At 43.3% G+C, this 17807-nt stretch overlaps 1 protein-coding gene across 3 annotated transcripts; it reads right to left on the reverse strand.

The window, feature by feature from the left end:
• Positions 1 to 9486: 9486 nt before the first annotated feature.
• Positions 9487 to 15699, reverse strand: LOC123730957 (CMRF35-like molecule 8). Of its 3 annotated transcripts, XR_006762448.1 has the most exons (6): positions 15327 to 15699; positions 14704 to 15027; positions 14048 to 14375; positions 11676 to 11728; positions 10953 to 11005; positions 9487 to 10583 (listed from the first exon to the last, which is right to left on the reverse strand). XR_006762448.1 is itself a non-coding variant. In XM_045709693.1 (4 exons), coding segments are annotated over exons 1-4 (432 nt in total). In that variant the 5' UTR covers positions 15370 to 15699; the 3' UTR covers positions 13582 to 14182. The 3 variants fall into 3 exon arrangements, 2 of the variants coding, with proteins under 2 accessions (XP_045565649.1, XP_045565647.1); XM_045709693.1 differs by lacking the exons at positions 9487 to 10583; positions 10953 to 11005; positions 11676 to 11728 and having other exon boundaries at positions 13582 to 14184; positions 14313 to 14375; XM_045709691.1 differs by lacking the exons at positions 9487 to 10583; positions 10953 to 11005; positions 11676 to 11728 and having other exon boundaries at positions 13583 to 14375.
• Between the last annotated feature and the right edge of the window lie 2108 nt (positions 15700 to 17807).

Consider the following 17807-nt stretch of genomic DNA (forward strand, 5'->3'; position numbering starts at 1 on the left):
CACAAATTGCCGTGTTGAATTGACCAAACTGCAGCGGGTATGTGGATACTCATTCTTTTAATGAAATATTCAAAGCATCCACAGGAAAAACAAACAATAAACGATACTCACGACAGCAACAGTTTTGCAGGCTATCAAATGCAGTGCAAAAACAACTACCCACAACCCCAAAGAAAAACACACACTACTATATAGGACTCCCAATCAAAGGCAACTCAACACACCTGCCTTCAATTGGGAGTCCAATCACCCACACAACACTTAACACACACAACCCCCTGCCACATCCTGACCAAAACTAACACAATTACGCCCTCTGCTGGTCAGGACGTGACAGAGAGAGAGGTGAGTTAAGGGGATCTATGTGTTTGAGCGTGTGAGTTGGAAGCAGATGTTACAAACCATGCATAAATCTTACTTTAACCCTGCTCAAATCTTACTTTAACCCTGCTCAAATTTAACTTTAACCCTGCTCTAATCTAACTTTAACCCTGCTCAAATCTTACTTTAACCCTGCTCAAATTCAACTTTAACCCTGCTCAAATCTTACTTTAACCCTGCTCTAATCTAACTTTAACCCTGCTCTAATCTTACTTTAACCCTGCTCAAATTCAACTTTAACCCTGCTCAAATCTTACTTTAACCCTGCTAAGATCTTACTTTAACCCTGCTAAAATCTGACTTTAACCCTGCACAAACCCAGGTAAAAGACCAACATGTCAAACATTTTAAGTTCAGTGCATTATCATAAGATACATGTGAAAAACAAACTCAGAACTGGAAAACTTTCTGCCTCCTTATAGACAAATACATATCTTATTCCTTATGTAGATATGATCCAGACATTATTATGGAAACTGATTAATTTAATTTACTATCACAGTTACTATACTGTTAAAGTTACTTTAATACCACAGTTACTATACTGTTAAAGTTACTTTTTTATCACAGTTACTATAATGTTGAAGTTACTTTATTATCACAGTAACTATAATGTTAAAGTTACTTTATTATCACAGTTACTATACTGTTAAATTTACTTTACTATTCTACCAGCTAACACAGCTCCACAACAGCTTGTCTGTCAGCTACTAGTTTGACAGCAGTGTTCCTGAAGTGATGTTTCTTCCTTTATTGAAGCTCCTCCTTCCTCTGACACCCCACTCTCTCTCTCTCTCTCTCTCTCTCTCTCTCTCTCTCTCTCTCTCTCTGCTCTGTGTTCTCTCTGTTCTCTGTTCTCTGTTCTCTCTCTCTCTCTCTCTCTCTGTTCTCTGTTCTCTCTCTCTCTCTCTCTCTCTCTCTCTATATATATATATATATATATATATATATATATATATATACACACATGTCAGGGAGATGGAGATAGTGGTCGTGAGGGGATGGGCATTAGCCTGAAGTGACGTCTTTGTCTCCACGTCTATATGTGCTGCAGAGAGAAACTGGTTCAAAATGGACGGAGGTTAGACTTCTAAACCACAGTACTGCTCAGCTATCTGTGGTGATTAAGAGTTAAAACTGTCAACTACTCTGTTCTAAAGTTACCATGTTTGTTTCACCAGGGGAGGAACACAATGTTGTGATGACAGTAAAGTTTGTTTCAGCAGAGGAGGAACACAATGCTGTGATGACAGTAAAATTTGTTTCAGCAGAGGAGGAACACGTAATCAAGATGATACTTTTCTCGTCAACAATCTTGAAAAAACGTTAAACTTAAAAACTGGAAATCAACCAATCCTCCATTTTTAACAATGGAAATGTCAAATGCTTTATTATCTAAATGTTAAAGTGGGCGGGCGACAGAGAGAAACAAAATGGTGTAGTTTGAGGCCATGTGGTGGAGAGTTATGCAGGTGCAGGAGAACGGGGTGTGAGCATGTGGGTCTAGGCAGGGGTGATGTAGTTGATGTTTGTGTGATGTTGTCGTTTGTATGTGTATGTTTTGTGTTGTTAATTATTTTTTTTTAAATCTTCCCTCAATTTTTTTTTATCTAGATGATGTCAGTACAGTTAAAGTATACATCAATCTCTTTTACTACATTTTCTGACAGCTGGGTGTTTCTGAAGTCTTCTTTCTTCCTCTGTTGAAAGCTCCTCCCTCCTCTGACACCACACCCTACTCTCTGTCCCTCTGCATATCAGAGAGATAGTGATGGTGGTGTAGGGGGAGGGCATTAGCCCACATATCCTGGCTCTGTAGTGACTTCAGTGTCTCCAGGTCTATGTGCTGCAGAGAGTAGCTGGTTCAAACCGGCCGGAGGTTAGACTTCTAAACCACCAGACAACCCAGCTAGCTGTGGTGACTAAGTGTTAAAACTGTCAACTTCTCTGTTCTAAAGTTACCATGTTTGTTTCAACAGAGGAGGAACACATTGTTGAGATGAGGACAATATAGATAAAATAAACATCAATATATTTTATAACTTTTTTTCTGACATTTAATTGACCCAATTACAGTCTTTGTAAATGATCAACTCAACAGATGAGTTTCTGAACAGAAGAAACATCCCTCCTCTACAACCCAACTCCCCTTAATGAATGATGTCATCACATAACAGACAAGCTACTGAGATCTCAGTAAACCAATAGAACGACCTCCACATCGCCCCCTACAGAATGTTATCAGTACTGATGAATACATCTACTATAATCTCCACCACCAGTCATCTCTCTCTATTGAGCCTGGGGATGAGGTTACAGTTATTCTAATGAACTATATGTTTCAACTCAGTCAGTTCAGGAAGTAAAGTGAAATTCGATTCATGGATTGAAAAGTCCACATGGAAAATGATGGTCATCAATGATAAATTGAATTGCGATTCATTGTCTGTATTGAAAAAGGAAATCAATTAAATTGAATTGGACCCCAGCTCTGGTAACAAGAACACTGTGTCACAACCAGACGATCAGACAACCTCTTCTCTTCAGACTACAGAGCATAGAATTACATAATAGAATTGGACTAGTGCTACAGAGTCTATTCTGAGTTAGTAGCTGTGACATCGTCGAGGCTCTGGTAGACATCCAAAGCTTTTTGGTCCAGCGCCTGATAGGCTGATTGGTAGAGGGTGGGGTCATGAGCAATGCATTCTGGGTAGAAGTTCTACTTTCTTCATCCTCACCATCCTCCTCATCATCAACATGTTAGACACTACTCCTGTCACAGTACCTTCACTACACCCTACACTACTGCTGTTACAGTACCTTCACTACACCCTACTCTACTCCTGTTACAGTACCTTCACTATACCTTACACTACTCCTGTAACAGTACCTTCACTACACCCTACACTACTCCTGTTACAGTACTTTCACTACACCCTACACTACTCCTGTTACAGTACCTTCACTACACCCTACACTACTCCTGTTACAGTACCTTCACTACACCCTACTCTTCTTCTGTTACAATACCTTCACTACACCCTACTCTACTTCTGTTACACTACCTTCACTACACCCTACACTACTCCTGTTACAGTACCTTCACTACACCCTACACTACTCCTGTTACAGTACCTTCACTACACCCTACACTACTCCTGTTACAGTACCTTCACTACACTACTATACTTTTTCATGCATTTCCAAGATGGCGGCTCTGTGGTGACAACCCTTCATCTCTCTACAGGGAGCTTCCCTTCATCCCAGATGGCACCTTGTTCCCTGTAGAGCACTGCCTGTTGGAGGGCTCGTAGAAACTCTAGAATCTTTGAGTAGATCCACATTGGAGTAAATGAGAGAAGCTGGGTGATCTGCAGGAGAACAGCTTGGATTTATATAATCTTTGGGAAGTCCACAATAGAATAACATGGCAGGTTAGGATAATTAACGTGGGAGGTTAGTAGAAATAAAATAGCAGGTTAGGAAAATGTACATTGCCATTCAGGATAACTAACGTGGCAGGTTAGGAAAATCAGGTTAAGGTTAGGAAAAGAGTTAGGGTTAGCTAAAATGCTACAAGGAAGCAGCAAGCAGCCATTCAAATAGATATTGAGTGGCCACCAAACAGCCCAATTAGCTGTTAGGTTTCCATAGACCCATTTATGTTGCTCTTCCCACTTATTTGGCAGCGCCCAGTTTCAAACACACTCCACCTATACAGTTACACATGAATCTGTGGAATACCTGTGGCAGAGCCAGCAGGGTAGGTTGTAGAGTTGGTAGGTGAGTTTACAGTAGAGTTGACTGAAGAGATGACCACAGGGAGTGTGTCTGTCTGTCTGTCTGTCTGTCTGTCTGTCTGTCTGTCTGTCTGTCTGTCTGTCTGTCTGTCTGTCTGTCTGTCTGTCTGTCTGTCTGTCTGTCTGTCTGTCTGTCTGTCTGTCTGTCTGTCTGTCTGTCTGTCTGTCTGTCTGATCTCCTCACACACACAGTCAACCTGCATAAAGAACCAATGACAGTTACTACATACGTGGTCAATATGGAAAAGATTGGAGGCGCACAGCCAATGTGAGTCAAGGTTCAAACCAAAAAATGTCATGAAGAACTGCATTGTTAATATGGCTGCATTTGCACAGGCAACCCAATAATTGGCTAAATATCAAATCTGATTGGTCAAAAGACCAAACATTAGATCAGAATTGGGCTGCCTGTGTTGAACACCCTTAGATGTCTAGTTTACCACCCCCTGTCTATCACCTCTACACTACAAGTTGTTATGGACACACACACACACAGACAGACAGACAGACAGACAGACAGACAGACAGACAGACAGACAGACAGACAGACAGACAGACAGACAGACAGACAGACAGACAGACAGACAGACAGACAGACAGACAGACAGACAGACAGACAGACAGACAGACACAGACAGACAGACAGGAGGAGAGACTTTACAGAGTACTGTATATATTATAGATAGCATTAATTACAACGTTCATTCTATCCATTGGTTTCTCAGTAAGGCAGGAAGACAAACAGACAGGCTAGAAGGCAGACAGACAGAAAATAAATGTGTGATAAAGGAGGAGACCAAAACCTCAAGTGTTGTATAACTTCCTGTAGATTTCTGAGAAACTAAAATCTACACCATATTTTAGCTCAAATCAGTAGACATGAAACTTACCAGCACTCTGACTCTGCGTCACTTCCTGACCATAGAAAGCTTTTATTTTATATGGTAGAATAGGTCAGGGCGTGACAGGTTTTTTTTCTAGTTGTTATTTTCTATGTGGGGTTCTAGTTTAGTTTTTCAATGTTCGGGTGATTGGTATATTTCCCAATTAGAGGCACCTGGTAATCCTTGTCTCTAATTGGGGATAATACTTAAGTAGCTTGTTTTTCAATTGGGGGTTATGGGATATTGTTTATGTATAGTTGCATTGTTACTCACGATACGTTTATTCTTTATTTTGTTTTGTATTTTCTAAAGTTTCACTTTCTAATAAATTATGTGGAACGCTACTCACGCTGCGCCTTCGTCCGATTATTCTAACGAACGTGACAGAATATCCCATCCGACCAGGACCAAGCAGCGTGACCAGGAGTGGGGGACATACTGGACTTGGTAGGAGATATTGGATGGGAAGAGATCCTGGACTTGGGAGGAAAAAAAGGCAGGACAGGATCGCCTTCCATGGCGGGAGACGCAAGCGGTGAAGGAAGGACAGCGACGACGACAGAGTTCGCGGCCACGACACAAGCCCAAGAAGCAACCTCAAAATATTTTTTGGGGGGGCACATGGGTTGGTTGGCGAGGCCGAGGGGCGAGTCGGAGAGTGAAGAGGAATATTGGGGTGAGTCAGAGTCCGTTGAGGAGATAATGGATAAATTGGAGGAGAGTGAAGAGAGAGATCTGTTGGTTTGGCGTAGTATGGACGGCATTCGTCCTGAGGAGCGTGTTAGTCGTCCAATGCCACCTGTGTCAGCTCCCCGTACTCATCCTGAGAAGTGTGTTAAAGTTCCGGTACCATTGAGGCTGGCTATAGGCACCAGGTCTCCAGTGCGCCTTCACAGCCCATTACATCCTGTGTCAGCTCCCCATACTCATCCTGAGAAGTGTGTTAAAGTTCCGGTACAATTGAGGCCGGCTATACGCACCAGGTCTCCAGTGCGCCTTCACAGCCCAGTACGTCCTATGTCACCTCCTCGTACTCTCCCTGAAGTTCGTGTCACCAGTCCGGTGCGTCCTGTGCCTGCTCCTTGCGCTCGCCCTGAAGTGCATTTCAATAGTCCGGTGCCACCTGTACCGGTCCCATGCATCAGGCCTCCAGTGCACCTGCCCAGTCCAGTACGTCCTGTGCCTGATCCCCGCACTCACCCAGAAGAGTGTGTCACCAGTCTGGTGCCACCTGTTCCGGCTCCACGCACTAGGCCTCCAGTGCGCCTGCCCAGTCCGGTGCGTCCTGTGCCTGCTCCTCGCGCTCGCCCTGAGGTGCGTGTCACCAGTCCGGTACCACCAGTGCCGGTCCCACGCACCAGGCCTCCAGCGACGGTCTGCAGTCCAGAGCCTCCAGTGACGGTCGGCATTCCAGAGTCTCCAGCGATGGTCTGAGACGGTCCACGGCCCGGAGCCTCCTGAGACGGTCCACGGTCCGGAACCTCCTGAGACGCCTACGGTCCGGAACCTCCTTAGATGGTCAACGGTTCGGGACCTCCAGCTCCAAGGCCAGAGTCTTCTTCTACGTTGGTGCCCAGTCCAGGCACAGAGTTCAGTCCCGCTCCATGGCTGGAGCCTTCCCCTGTGCCGATGCTCAGTTTAAGCACAGCGTCCAGTCCAGCTCCAAGGCCAGAGTCTTCTTCTGCATCGGTGCCCAGTCCAGGCACAGTGTTCAGCCTGGGTCCATGGCTGGACCCGCAGGATGAGCAGGTTCTTCGGCCCGGACCAGAGCCACCTTCGATGCTGGCGGAGCCGCAGGATGAGAGGGTCCTTCGTCCTGCACCAGAGCCGCCTCCAATGCTGGCGGATCCATGGAATGAGAAGGTTCTTCGTCCTGCACCAGAGCCGCCACCGGCACTAGACACCCCCCCAACCGTCCCTTTTGTTTTGTTGTTTCAGGTTTTGCGGTCGGAGTCCACACCTTTGGGGGGGGGGGTACTGTCACGTCCTGACCATAGAAAGCTTTTATTTTCTATGGTAGAGTAGGTCAGGGCGTGACAGGGAATTTTTCTAGTTGTTATTTTCTATGTGGTGTTCAAGTTTAGTTTTTCTATGTTTGGGTGATTGGTATAATTCCCAATTAGAGGCAGCTGGTAATCGTTGTCTCTAATTGGGGATAATACTTAAGTAGCTTGTTTTTCACTTGGGGGTTATGGGATATTGTTTATGTATAGTTGCATTGTTAGTCACGGTTAGTTTATTCTTTATTTTGTTTTATATTTTCTAAAGTTTCACTTTCTAATAAATTATGTGGAACGCTACTCACGCTGCGCTTTGGTCCGATTATTGTAACGAATGTGACACTCTGTCAAAGAGAGAGAGAGAGAGAGAGAGAGAAAAAAATTTCCTCCAGCATTTAATATCAAGGAACATTAGTTGTAATGTCTAAGATGAGAGATTCATCATACCTTCTCTTGATGAAGAGTGACCACTGATGTCTCCAGATGCCAGAAACATTGTAGAGATGTTAGATAATGTTGCAGAGAGGTTTGGGAAGGTTGTGGAGATGTTTACAGATGTTTACAGATGTTGCAGAGAGGTTTGGGAGGATGTAGAGATGTTAGATAATGTTGCAGAGAGGTTTGGGAGGGTTGTGGAGAAATGAGGTCTGGAGGTGACAGTTGACGGTTTAGGAGGAGCTGTGTGTAAAACAAAAGAACAGGCAGCCACAAATACTGTCAACATTTTGCCTTCTCTAATGAAGTCATGAAGCCTGTAACAAACATTAACCTCTGACAAATGTGACTAAAGGTTCACTTTCCATCTGTAACTGTGAGACGCACCTCTTGGTATGAATCTATTAAAGATCTGTCCACTCCACACCAGTAGGTCCCAGAGTCTGACTTCATCAGATTCTTGATGGTAACAGTGAAGTCTCCATTTCTTTTGTCATGTATGGCGTACCTTCCTCTCTCAATATAGTTCTTGTTCTTCTGAGTGAAACAGAATGTCATTGTAACTGTCACACTTCTTCCTACAGAAGTACTTGTCATTACTTTTTACAAACCATTTATCTGCATATGAGCACTGAATTGTGACCTGTACCCCAACAACTCCAGTCGCCTTAGTGATGACTGACTCCACAACACAGAGAGCTGTAAAACAGAAACATACGGTCACTAAAGAGGAACTGTCTTCTTTGTCCTCAACACCATCATAGTCCTACTGTACCCATCAACAGAGAGCTGTAAAACAGAAACATACGGTCACTAAAGAGGAACTGGACCTCTTTGTCCTCAACACCATCATAGTCCTACTGTACCCATCAACAGAGAGCTCTAAAAACAGAAACATACGGTCACTAAAGAGGAACTGGACCTCTTTGTCCTCAACACCATCATAGTCCTACTGTACCCATCAACAGAGAGCTGTAAAACAGAAACATATGGTCACTAAAGAGGAACTGGACCTCTTTGTCCTCAACACCATCATAGTCCTACTGTACCCATCAACAGAGAGCTGTAAAACAGAAACATACGGTCACTAAAGAGGAACTGGACCTCTTTGTCCTCAACACCATCATAGTCCTACTGTACCCATCAACAGAGACATGAGATAAGTTAAGTACATTCTACCATGAATATGCAGATATATCATCTGATCATATCTCTAGTGTATCACGTTCTGGCTCCTTATAGACAAATCATTATCTTAGTATATTATATCATCCAGACAGTATACAGTCTAGTACTATAACAACTGATACAGACTACAGACAGTATACAGTCTAGTACTATAGAAACTGATACAGACTACAGACAGTATACAGTCTAGTACCATAGAAACTGATACAGACTACAGACAGTATACAGTCCAGTAATATATAAACTGAGACAGACAGACAGACAGACAGACAGACAGACAGACAGACAGACAGACAGACAGACAGACAGACAGACAGACAGACAGACAGACAGACAGACAGACAGACAGACAGACAGACAGACAGACAGACAGAACTCACCTGAGAGAAGACAGCAGGAGACAACATGGAGTATCTTCATTCTGGACAGTTACTATACTGTTAAAGTTACTTTACTATCACAGTTACTATACTGTTAAAGTTACTTTACTATCACAGTTACTATACTGTTAAAGTTACTTTACTACCATAGTTACTATACTGTTAAAGTTACTTTACTAGTGATGGTGGTGTAGGGCGAGGGCATTAGCCCACATATCCTGGTTCTGAAATGACCTCAGTGTCTGGAGGTCTATATGTGCTGCAGAGAGTAGCTGGTTCAAACCGGCCGGAGGTTAGACTTCTAAACCACAAGAGAACTCAGCTAGCTGTGGTGACTAAGTGTTAAAACTGTTAACTGCTCTGTTCTAAAGTTACCATGTCTGTTTCAGCGGAGGAGGAACACATTGTTGACATGATGACATTTTAGTTAAAATAAACATCAATATATTTTATAACTTTTTTCTGACATTTAATTGATCCAAATACAGTCTTTGTAAATGATCAACTCAACAGATGAGTTTCTGAACAGAAGAAACATCCCTCCTCTACAACCCAACTCCCCTTAATGAATGATGTCATCACATAACAGACAAGCTACTGAGATCACTGTAAACCAATAGAACAACTTAAACTGCAAAGGCGGAGTTTGTTGACTCCACCCCTTTATCGAGAATCACTGTCAGTGAGAGAATAGGAGATAGAGAGAGAGAAAGACACCAGCAGAGAGAGAGAGAAAAAGAGACTGGACAGAGACCAGCAGAGAGAGAGAGAGAAAAAGAGACTGGACAGAGACCAGCAGAGAGAGAGAGAGAAAAAGAGACTGGACAGAGACCGTGAGCGAGAGAGAAAAAGAGACTGGACAGAGACCAGCAGAGAGAGAGAGAGAAAAAGAGACTGGACAGAGACCGTGAGCGAGAGAGAAAAAGAGACTGGACAGAGACCAGCAGAGATAGAGAGAGAAAAAGAGACTGACAGAGACCGTGAGCGAGAGAAAAAGAGACTGACAGAGACCGTGAGCGAGAGAGACAAAAAAAAGTAAAAGAGAAATTTGCTAAAAATAGAGGTCAGCGCATATGGTTAAAATGTGTCTCTTGTGATTGGTCGCCAGTGAGTGTATGTATCTTGTGATTGGTTGCCAGTGACTCAAGTGTCTCTGGGTTTGCTGATTGTGGAGTAGATGGGAGGAGCCTCAGAGGAGCTGTGTGGATGATTGACAGTAGAGTAGGTGGGGCTTTGACCATAGTTCACAGTAGCATAGTCACATGATGAAGTGCCCTCTTTAGCAATGGCAGCGGTGGCCTCATTGGAGCAGCTGCCCTCTTTAGTGATGGTGGCAGTTGCTTCGTTGGGGCCGCTGGGGTTCTTGTGGATGTAGACGCAGGTGTAGTGGAGAGACTCAGAGTGGCTTGTGGGTAAGTTGGCGGTGGCGTAGATGGTGGTCATCGCAGCGCCTGTGTCTGACCTTAGGGGGCGCTCCTTTATCTCTTCATAGTCACCGTCACCATGACAACCCTGGAGAGGAGGGAGGAGAGAATAGTATGAAACTCACAAACACACTCAACACAACTAAAAAACACACTCAACACAACAAATTAAACACACACTCATTGACATCACTCAATGACATTACTCAATAACATCACTCAATGACATTACTCAATGACATCACTCATTGACATCACTCAATGACATCACTCAATGACATTACTCAATAACATCACTCAATGACATAACTCAATGACATCACTCAATGACATCACTCATTGACATCACTCAATGACATTACTCAATAACATCACTCAATGACATTACTCAATGACATCACTCAATGACATCACTCAATCACTCAGACACAAAAACAAACAAACAAAATACGCTAACCCCTTCGTTGTTTCCTGTGTCTGGACTCACTCTGTGTGTTGAAGAGATAGATCCTGTGGAAGAGACAGGAAGAGAGAGACAAAAAGGGAGAGAGAGGACGAGAGAGAGACAGAGCGAGAGAGAGGACGAGAGAGAGACAGAGCGAGAGAGAGACAGAGAGAGAGAGATACAGGAAGTGAGAGAGAGGACAGAGGCAGGGAGAGAGAGAGAGAGAGAGATGCACTTCCACCAGAATACATCAGGGGTCAGACACTCCTCAGTGACTATTTATGCATCTCAACCTGGGACAGATGATGACATGGCTATTATGCAAATACATTTATTTGAAATGAAAATGGAAAGATTTTGAAAGGGGGAACTATCTCTCTGTTTACAGACCTGTGTGTGTGTGTGTGTGTGTGTCTGTGTGTGTGTGTGTGTGTCTGTGTGTGTGTGTGTGTGTGAGAGAGAGAGTGTGAGCGTGCGTGCGTGCGTGTGTTTCTCACCTGTGACTTTTTTGTATTTCCATCTGCACTAACCTACCCTCATATCATAACACTACATACAGACATGTCTACCACTAACCTACCCTCATATCATAACACTACATACAGACATGTCTACCACTAACCTACCCTCATATCATTACACTACATACAGACATGTCTACCAATAACCTACCCTCATATCATAACACTACATACAGACATGTCTACCAAAGTGAATTTGTAAAATGTGATTTACCTGATCCTTTGTTGGTGGAGTTGTTGTGGCTGTGCTCGTGGTGGTTGGTGCCACTGAAAACAATGGACACAAGTGGGAAAATGTTTTAGCAAGGAGAGGAGAGGGAGAGATGGAGAGATGGACAAATTAGATAGAGAGAGAGATATGGAGGTAGGGAGTCACAGGGACCGAGTTATAAATGGAGGTTTCTCTTGTTCCTGTTGAGGTGTATAAAGACAGGCTGGTTTATCTTGTTCCTGTTCAGGTGTATAAAGACAGGGTGTTTCCTCTTGTTCGTGTCGAGGTGTATAAAGACAGGGTGGTTCCTCTTGTTCCTGTTGAGGTGTGTAAAGACATGGTGATTTATCTGTTCCTGTTGAGGTGTGTAAAGACATGGTGATTTATCTGTTCCTGTTGAGGTGTGTAAAGACATGGTGGTTTATCTTGTTGCTGTTGAGGTGTGTAAAGACAGTGTCACGGTCGTGATAATGGATGGACCAAGGCGCAGCGTGTTGAGTTCCACATCTTCATTTGCAGTGAAAACTGAAACAAAAAACAATAAACATACAACGAACGTGAACTACATGGTGCAGAATGCACTCACACAAACAATATCCCACAAACACAGGTGGGAAAAAGGGCTACCTAAATATGATCCCCAATTAGAGCAACGATTACCAGCTGCCTCTAATTGGGAACCATACAAACCACCAACATAGAAATACAAATGCTAGAAACCCCCCTAGTCACACTCTGACCTATACACCATAGAGAACCCAGAGGGCTCTCTATGGTTTGAGCGTGACAGTACCCCCCCAAAGGTGCGGACTCCGACCGCAAAAACCTGAACCTAGATGGGTAGGGTTAGGGTGGGCATCTAGCGGTGGCGGCTCCGGTGAGGGACGAAGCCCCTGCTCAGACCTCAGATCTGGCCCTGAAGCCGGGCAGAACGCCGTTCCTGGACCGAGCACCGGAGCAGAGGAAGGCTCCGGCCATGGAACAGGACTGGACGCCGTGCCTGGACTGGGCACCGGCGCAGAGGAAGTATCCGGCCATGGAGCGGGACTGGACGGCGTGCCTGGACGGTGTGCCTGGACTGGGCACCGGCGCAGAAGAATGCTCCGGCCATGGCACCGGTGCAGGAAGCTCCGCTCTCTCTCTCTCTCTCTCTCTCTCTCGCTCTCTCTCTCTCTCTTCTCTCTCTCTCTCTGATGACAACTGTAGGTTTCATGATGACATTCATACTGAATCTTGTGGTTTTATATCTTGAACACATGACTGCTAAGTGATACTGAGACAGATACAGAAACACACAGTTATTACAGAGGAAGTTACAGTGTTCTGGTCCAGTGTCTTTTCACACCACTACAAACACACAGTTATTACAGAGCAAGTTACAGTGTTCTGGTCCAGTGTCTTTTCACACCACTACAAACACACAGTTATTACAGAGGAAGTAATACTGCAAATACTGCCCCCTATCCCCAACAGGTTAAACAGCGGTTGACATGCTTCGAAGTACGGTAATGGAATATTTAGAAATATTTTGTCACGAAACGCGTCGGGCGCGTCACCCTTCTTTACCATTCGGATAGTGTCTTGAACGCACAAACAAAACGCCGCTATTTGGATATAACTATGGATTATTTGGGACCAAACCAACATTTGTTATTGAAGTAGAATTCCTGGGAGTGCATTCTGACGAAGAACAGCAAAGGTAATCAAACTTTTCTAATAGTAAATCGGAGTTTGGTGAGTACCACACTTGGTGGGTGTCAAAATAGCTAGCCTGTGATGGCCGGGCTATCTACTCAGAATATTGCAAAATGTGCTTTCACCGAAAAGCTATTTTAAAATCGGACATAGCGAGTGCATAAAGGAGTTCTGTATCTATAATTCTTAAAATAATTGTTATGTTTTTTGTGAACGTTTATCGTGAGTAATTGAGTAAATTCACCGGAAGTGTTCGGTGGGAATGCTAGCATTTCTAAGGTATTTGAATATCGCGCCACGGGATTACACTGGCTGTTGAGTAGGTGGGACGCAAGCGTCCCACCTAGCCCATAGAGGTTAAAAGTACAGACTGTAGTTATAACTAATAGATTGATCAAAATATAATGTTATATACTATTTACATGGTCAGACAGTATGTATCATAGTTACTGCAGGTGTACAGCATGGGGAGCAGCGGAGGCTGGTGAACAGAGATATAGGAGGAAGTGATAATCACAATGGCTGGAATGGAATGGATGGAACGGTATCAAACACATTAAACATGTGAATGACATTAAACATTTCATGCAATTATCATTTCAATAAACAAATTTGATCAAATAGACATTACTGTGTGTTCAGGATCACATGTTAAAGAGAAAGAAGAAGTTTATACTCACTTATAACAAGCAGCTTCACCTGTGTGATCAGTGTAATGTAACGTTGTTCTGTCCTGCTGGTTTCTACTCCACACCAGTAGGTCCCAGTATCATCTTCAGTCAGGTCACTGATGGTCACTGTGGAGAATCTCTCTCTTCTGTTGTCAGACACAGAGAAACAAACAGCTTTTGTGGTTAGCAGAGATCATATAAACACAGGTCTTGAAGTCATTGCTTTCCTTGCAGAAATACTTGGTTCTGTCCTCATGGTCCTCTGGATAGTTACATCTGATGGTAGCTTCTCCTCCCAGAAAGGCCGTCTCTGTGACTGACTTCTTACAGCAGTCATCTGTCAATAGAAACACACATCACAACCTTAGTCTAATACTATAGACTGACTTCTCACATCAGTCATCTGTCAATAGAAACACACATCACAACCTTAGTCTAATACTATAGACTGACTTCTCTCATCAGTCATCTGTCAATAGGAACACACATCACAACCTTAGTCTAATAATATAGACTGACTTCTCACATCAGTCATCTGTCAATAGAAACACACATCACAACCTTAGTCTAATACTATAGACTGACTCCATTGACTAGTGGTACTGATCATGTAATAACATATGTAGCTAAATTCATTTTATAAAGTTAAAGTAAAAGTCTCTCACCCTCCTTCACATCCAGCTCTACCTTGGTATAACTGTCAGGTATAGTAGGTTTGTCCACTCCACACCAGTAGGTCCCTTCATCTTGTCTGGTCAGTTGTCTGATGATCACCTTGAAGTAGTTTCCTCCAGTGTTGTCATACAGAGAGAATCTACCTCTGTGTACCCAGGTGTTCTTCAATCCAGTTCTGATTTGATCCTTACATCTCCAGCTATACTTCCCCACGCAGAAATATTTCTCATGACTTCTTTCTTCTGTGTAATAATGACAGTAGATGATGACAGTTCCTCCAGAGTATCCTGTCACTTTGAAGGAGCTCAAACAACCTGCCAATCAGACAAGAGAAAATACCACTTGGTTTAGTGTTTTGTAATATTAATGTACTTATGGTTAGGATTCTTACACCAGTGGCATCACATTAACCACACACACACACACACGCACGCACGCACGCACGCACGCACGCACGCACGCACACGCACACACACACACACACACACACACACACACACACACACACACACACACACACACATAGTGTTTCCTTATCTGTAGTAGCAGCCTTTATTAGAAATCTAACTGGATGTTATTACATTGTTATAGAGAGTTATAACAAGCGTATTACCTGTGATGAAGGCGAGGAGGATGACTATCAGCAGGATATTCATCTTGTTGTGTTCTCTCCAGGTTGGTCCAGGTGTCTATAGGTCCTGATATAATGCTGTGTTCTCTCCAGGTTGGTCCAGGTGTCTATAGGTCCTGATATAATGCTGTGTTCTCTCCAGGTTGGTACAGGTGTCTATAGGTCCTGATATAATGCTGTGTTCTCTCCAGGTTGGTCCAGGTGTCTATAGGTCCTGATATAATACTGTGTTCTCTCCAGGTTGGTCCAGGTGTCTATAGGTCCTGATATAATGCTGTGTTCTCTCCAGGTTGGTCCAGGTGTCTATAGGTCCTGATATAATGCTGTGTTCTCTCCAGGTTGGTACAGGTGTCTATAGGTGTCTACAACTCTCTCTGTTCATTCTGTACTTACAGGAACTTAATGTACTTTATGTACTTTCTCTCTCTCTGCCCCTCCCTCTCACTCTCACTCACACTTTTGCACTCTTACAACTATGTACTTCCCTATTTCTGCATCTCTCTCTCTGTCTCTCTCTCTCTCTCTCTACTAGTTCAAACCCTCCTACCATGTTATTTCTGACAGCCCCTCCCTCTTCCTCCATAACCAATCACATCCTTGTTCCACAGTAGAGAGAGAGAAAGAAAGAAAGAAAGAGGAAGGGTGAGAGGGACAGAGAGAGAAAGAGAGATTGAGAGAGACATCAGTGAGGACAAAAAATGAATTGACAGAGCTAGAGAGAGAGAGAGAGAGGGAGAGGTGAGAGAAAAGACGGAGAGAGAGGCATCTATGGATCAACGCATCAGACTATGTAGCAGAGTGTTTAATGGTGCAGTACATTATGAGGTGTCTACAGTAGTAGACTATGTAGCAGAGTGTTTAATGGTGCAGTACATTATGAGGTGTCTACAGTAGTAGACTATGTAGCAGAGTGTTTAAGGGTGCAGTACATTATGAGGTGTCTACAGTAGTAGACGATGTAGCAGATTGTTTAACGGTGCAGTACATTATGAGGTGTCTACAGTAGTAGACTATGTAGCAGAGTGTATAACGGTGCAGTACATTATGAGGTGTCTACAGTAGTAGACTATGTAGCAGAGTGTTTAATGGTGCAGTACGTTATGAGGTGTCTACAGTAGTAGACTATGAAACAGAGTGTTTAATGGTGCAGTACATTATGAGGTGTCTACAGTAGTAGACTATGTAGCAGAGTGTTTAATGGTGCAGTACATTATGAGGTGTCTACAGTATTAGACTATGTAGCAGAGTGTTTAATGGTGCAGTACATTATGAGGTGTCTACAGTAGTAGACTATGTAGCAGAGTGTTTAACGGTGCAGTAAATTATGAGGTGTCTACAGTAGTAGACTATGTAGCAGAGTGTTTAACGGTGCAGTACATTATGAGGTGTCTACAGTAGTAGACTATGTAGCAGAGTGTTTAACGGTGCAGTACATTATGAGGTGTCTACAGTAGTAGACTATGTAGCAGAGTGTTTAATGGTGCAGTACATTATGGGGTGTCTACAGTAGTAGACTATGTAGCAGAGTGTTTAATGGTGCAGTACATTATGAGGTTTCTACAGTAGTAGACTATGTAGCAGAGTGTTTAATGCAGCAGTACATCATGAGGTTTCTACAGTAGTAGACTATGTAGCAGAGTGTTTAATGCAGCAGTACATTATGAGGTGTCTACAGTAGTAGACTATGTAGCAGAGTGTTTAATGCAGCAGTACATTATGAGGTGTCTACAGTAGTAGACTATGTAGCAGAGTGTTTAGTGGTACAGTACATTATGAGGTGTCTACAGTAGTAGACTATGTAGCAGAGTGTTTAATGGTGCAGTACATTATGAGGTGTCTACAGTAGTAGACTATGTAGCAGAGTGTTTAATGGTGCAGTACATTATGAGGTTTCTACAGTAGTAGACTATGTAGCAGAGTGTTTAATGCAGCAGTACATCATGAGGTTTCTACAGTAGTAGACTATGTAGCAGAGTGTTTAATGCAGCAGTACATTATGAGGTGTCTACAGTAGTAGACTATGTAGCAGAGTGTTTAGTGGTACAGTACATTATGAGGTGTCTACAGTAGTAGACTATGTAGCAGAGTGTTTAATGGTGCAGTACATTATGAGGTGTCTACAGTAGTAGACTATGTAGCAGAGTGTTTAGTGGTACAGTACATTATGAGGTGTCTATAGCTGTAGATATGTAGCAGAGTGTCTAGCGCAGTGTTTCTACGTAGTAGACTATGTACAGAGTCTTTACTGCAGTGCAGTACATTATAGTGGTGTCACAGAGCTGGACTCTGTGGAGTGTTGAGTAGACAGTACTTGAATAAGGCTGTCTATCAGTAGTAGACTATGTAGACAGTGCTTAATGGTAGTACATTGCTGAGGTCTCTGCAGTAGTAGACATGTAGCAGAGTGTTTAGTGGTACAGGCTACATTATGAGGTAGTCTATACTGTTTGGTCAGTGTCATTG

This window comes from Salmo salar, chromosome ssa02, assembly GCF_905237065.1.
Source record: "Salmo salar chromosome ssa02, Ssal_v3.1, whole genome shotgun sequence".
NCBI lineage: Eukaryota > Metazoa > Chordata > Actinopteri > Salmoniformes > Salmonidae > Salmo > Salmo salar.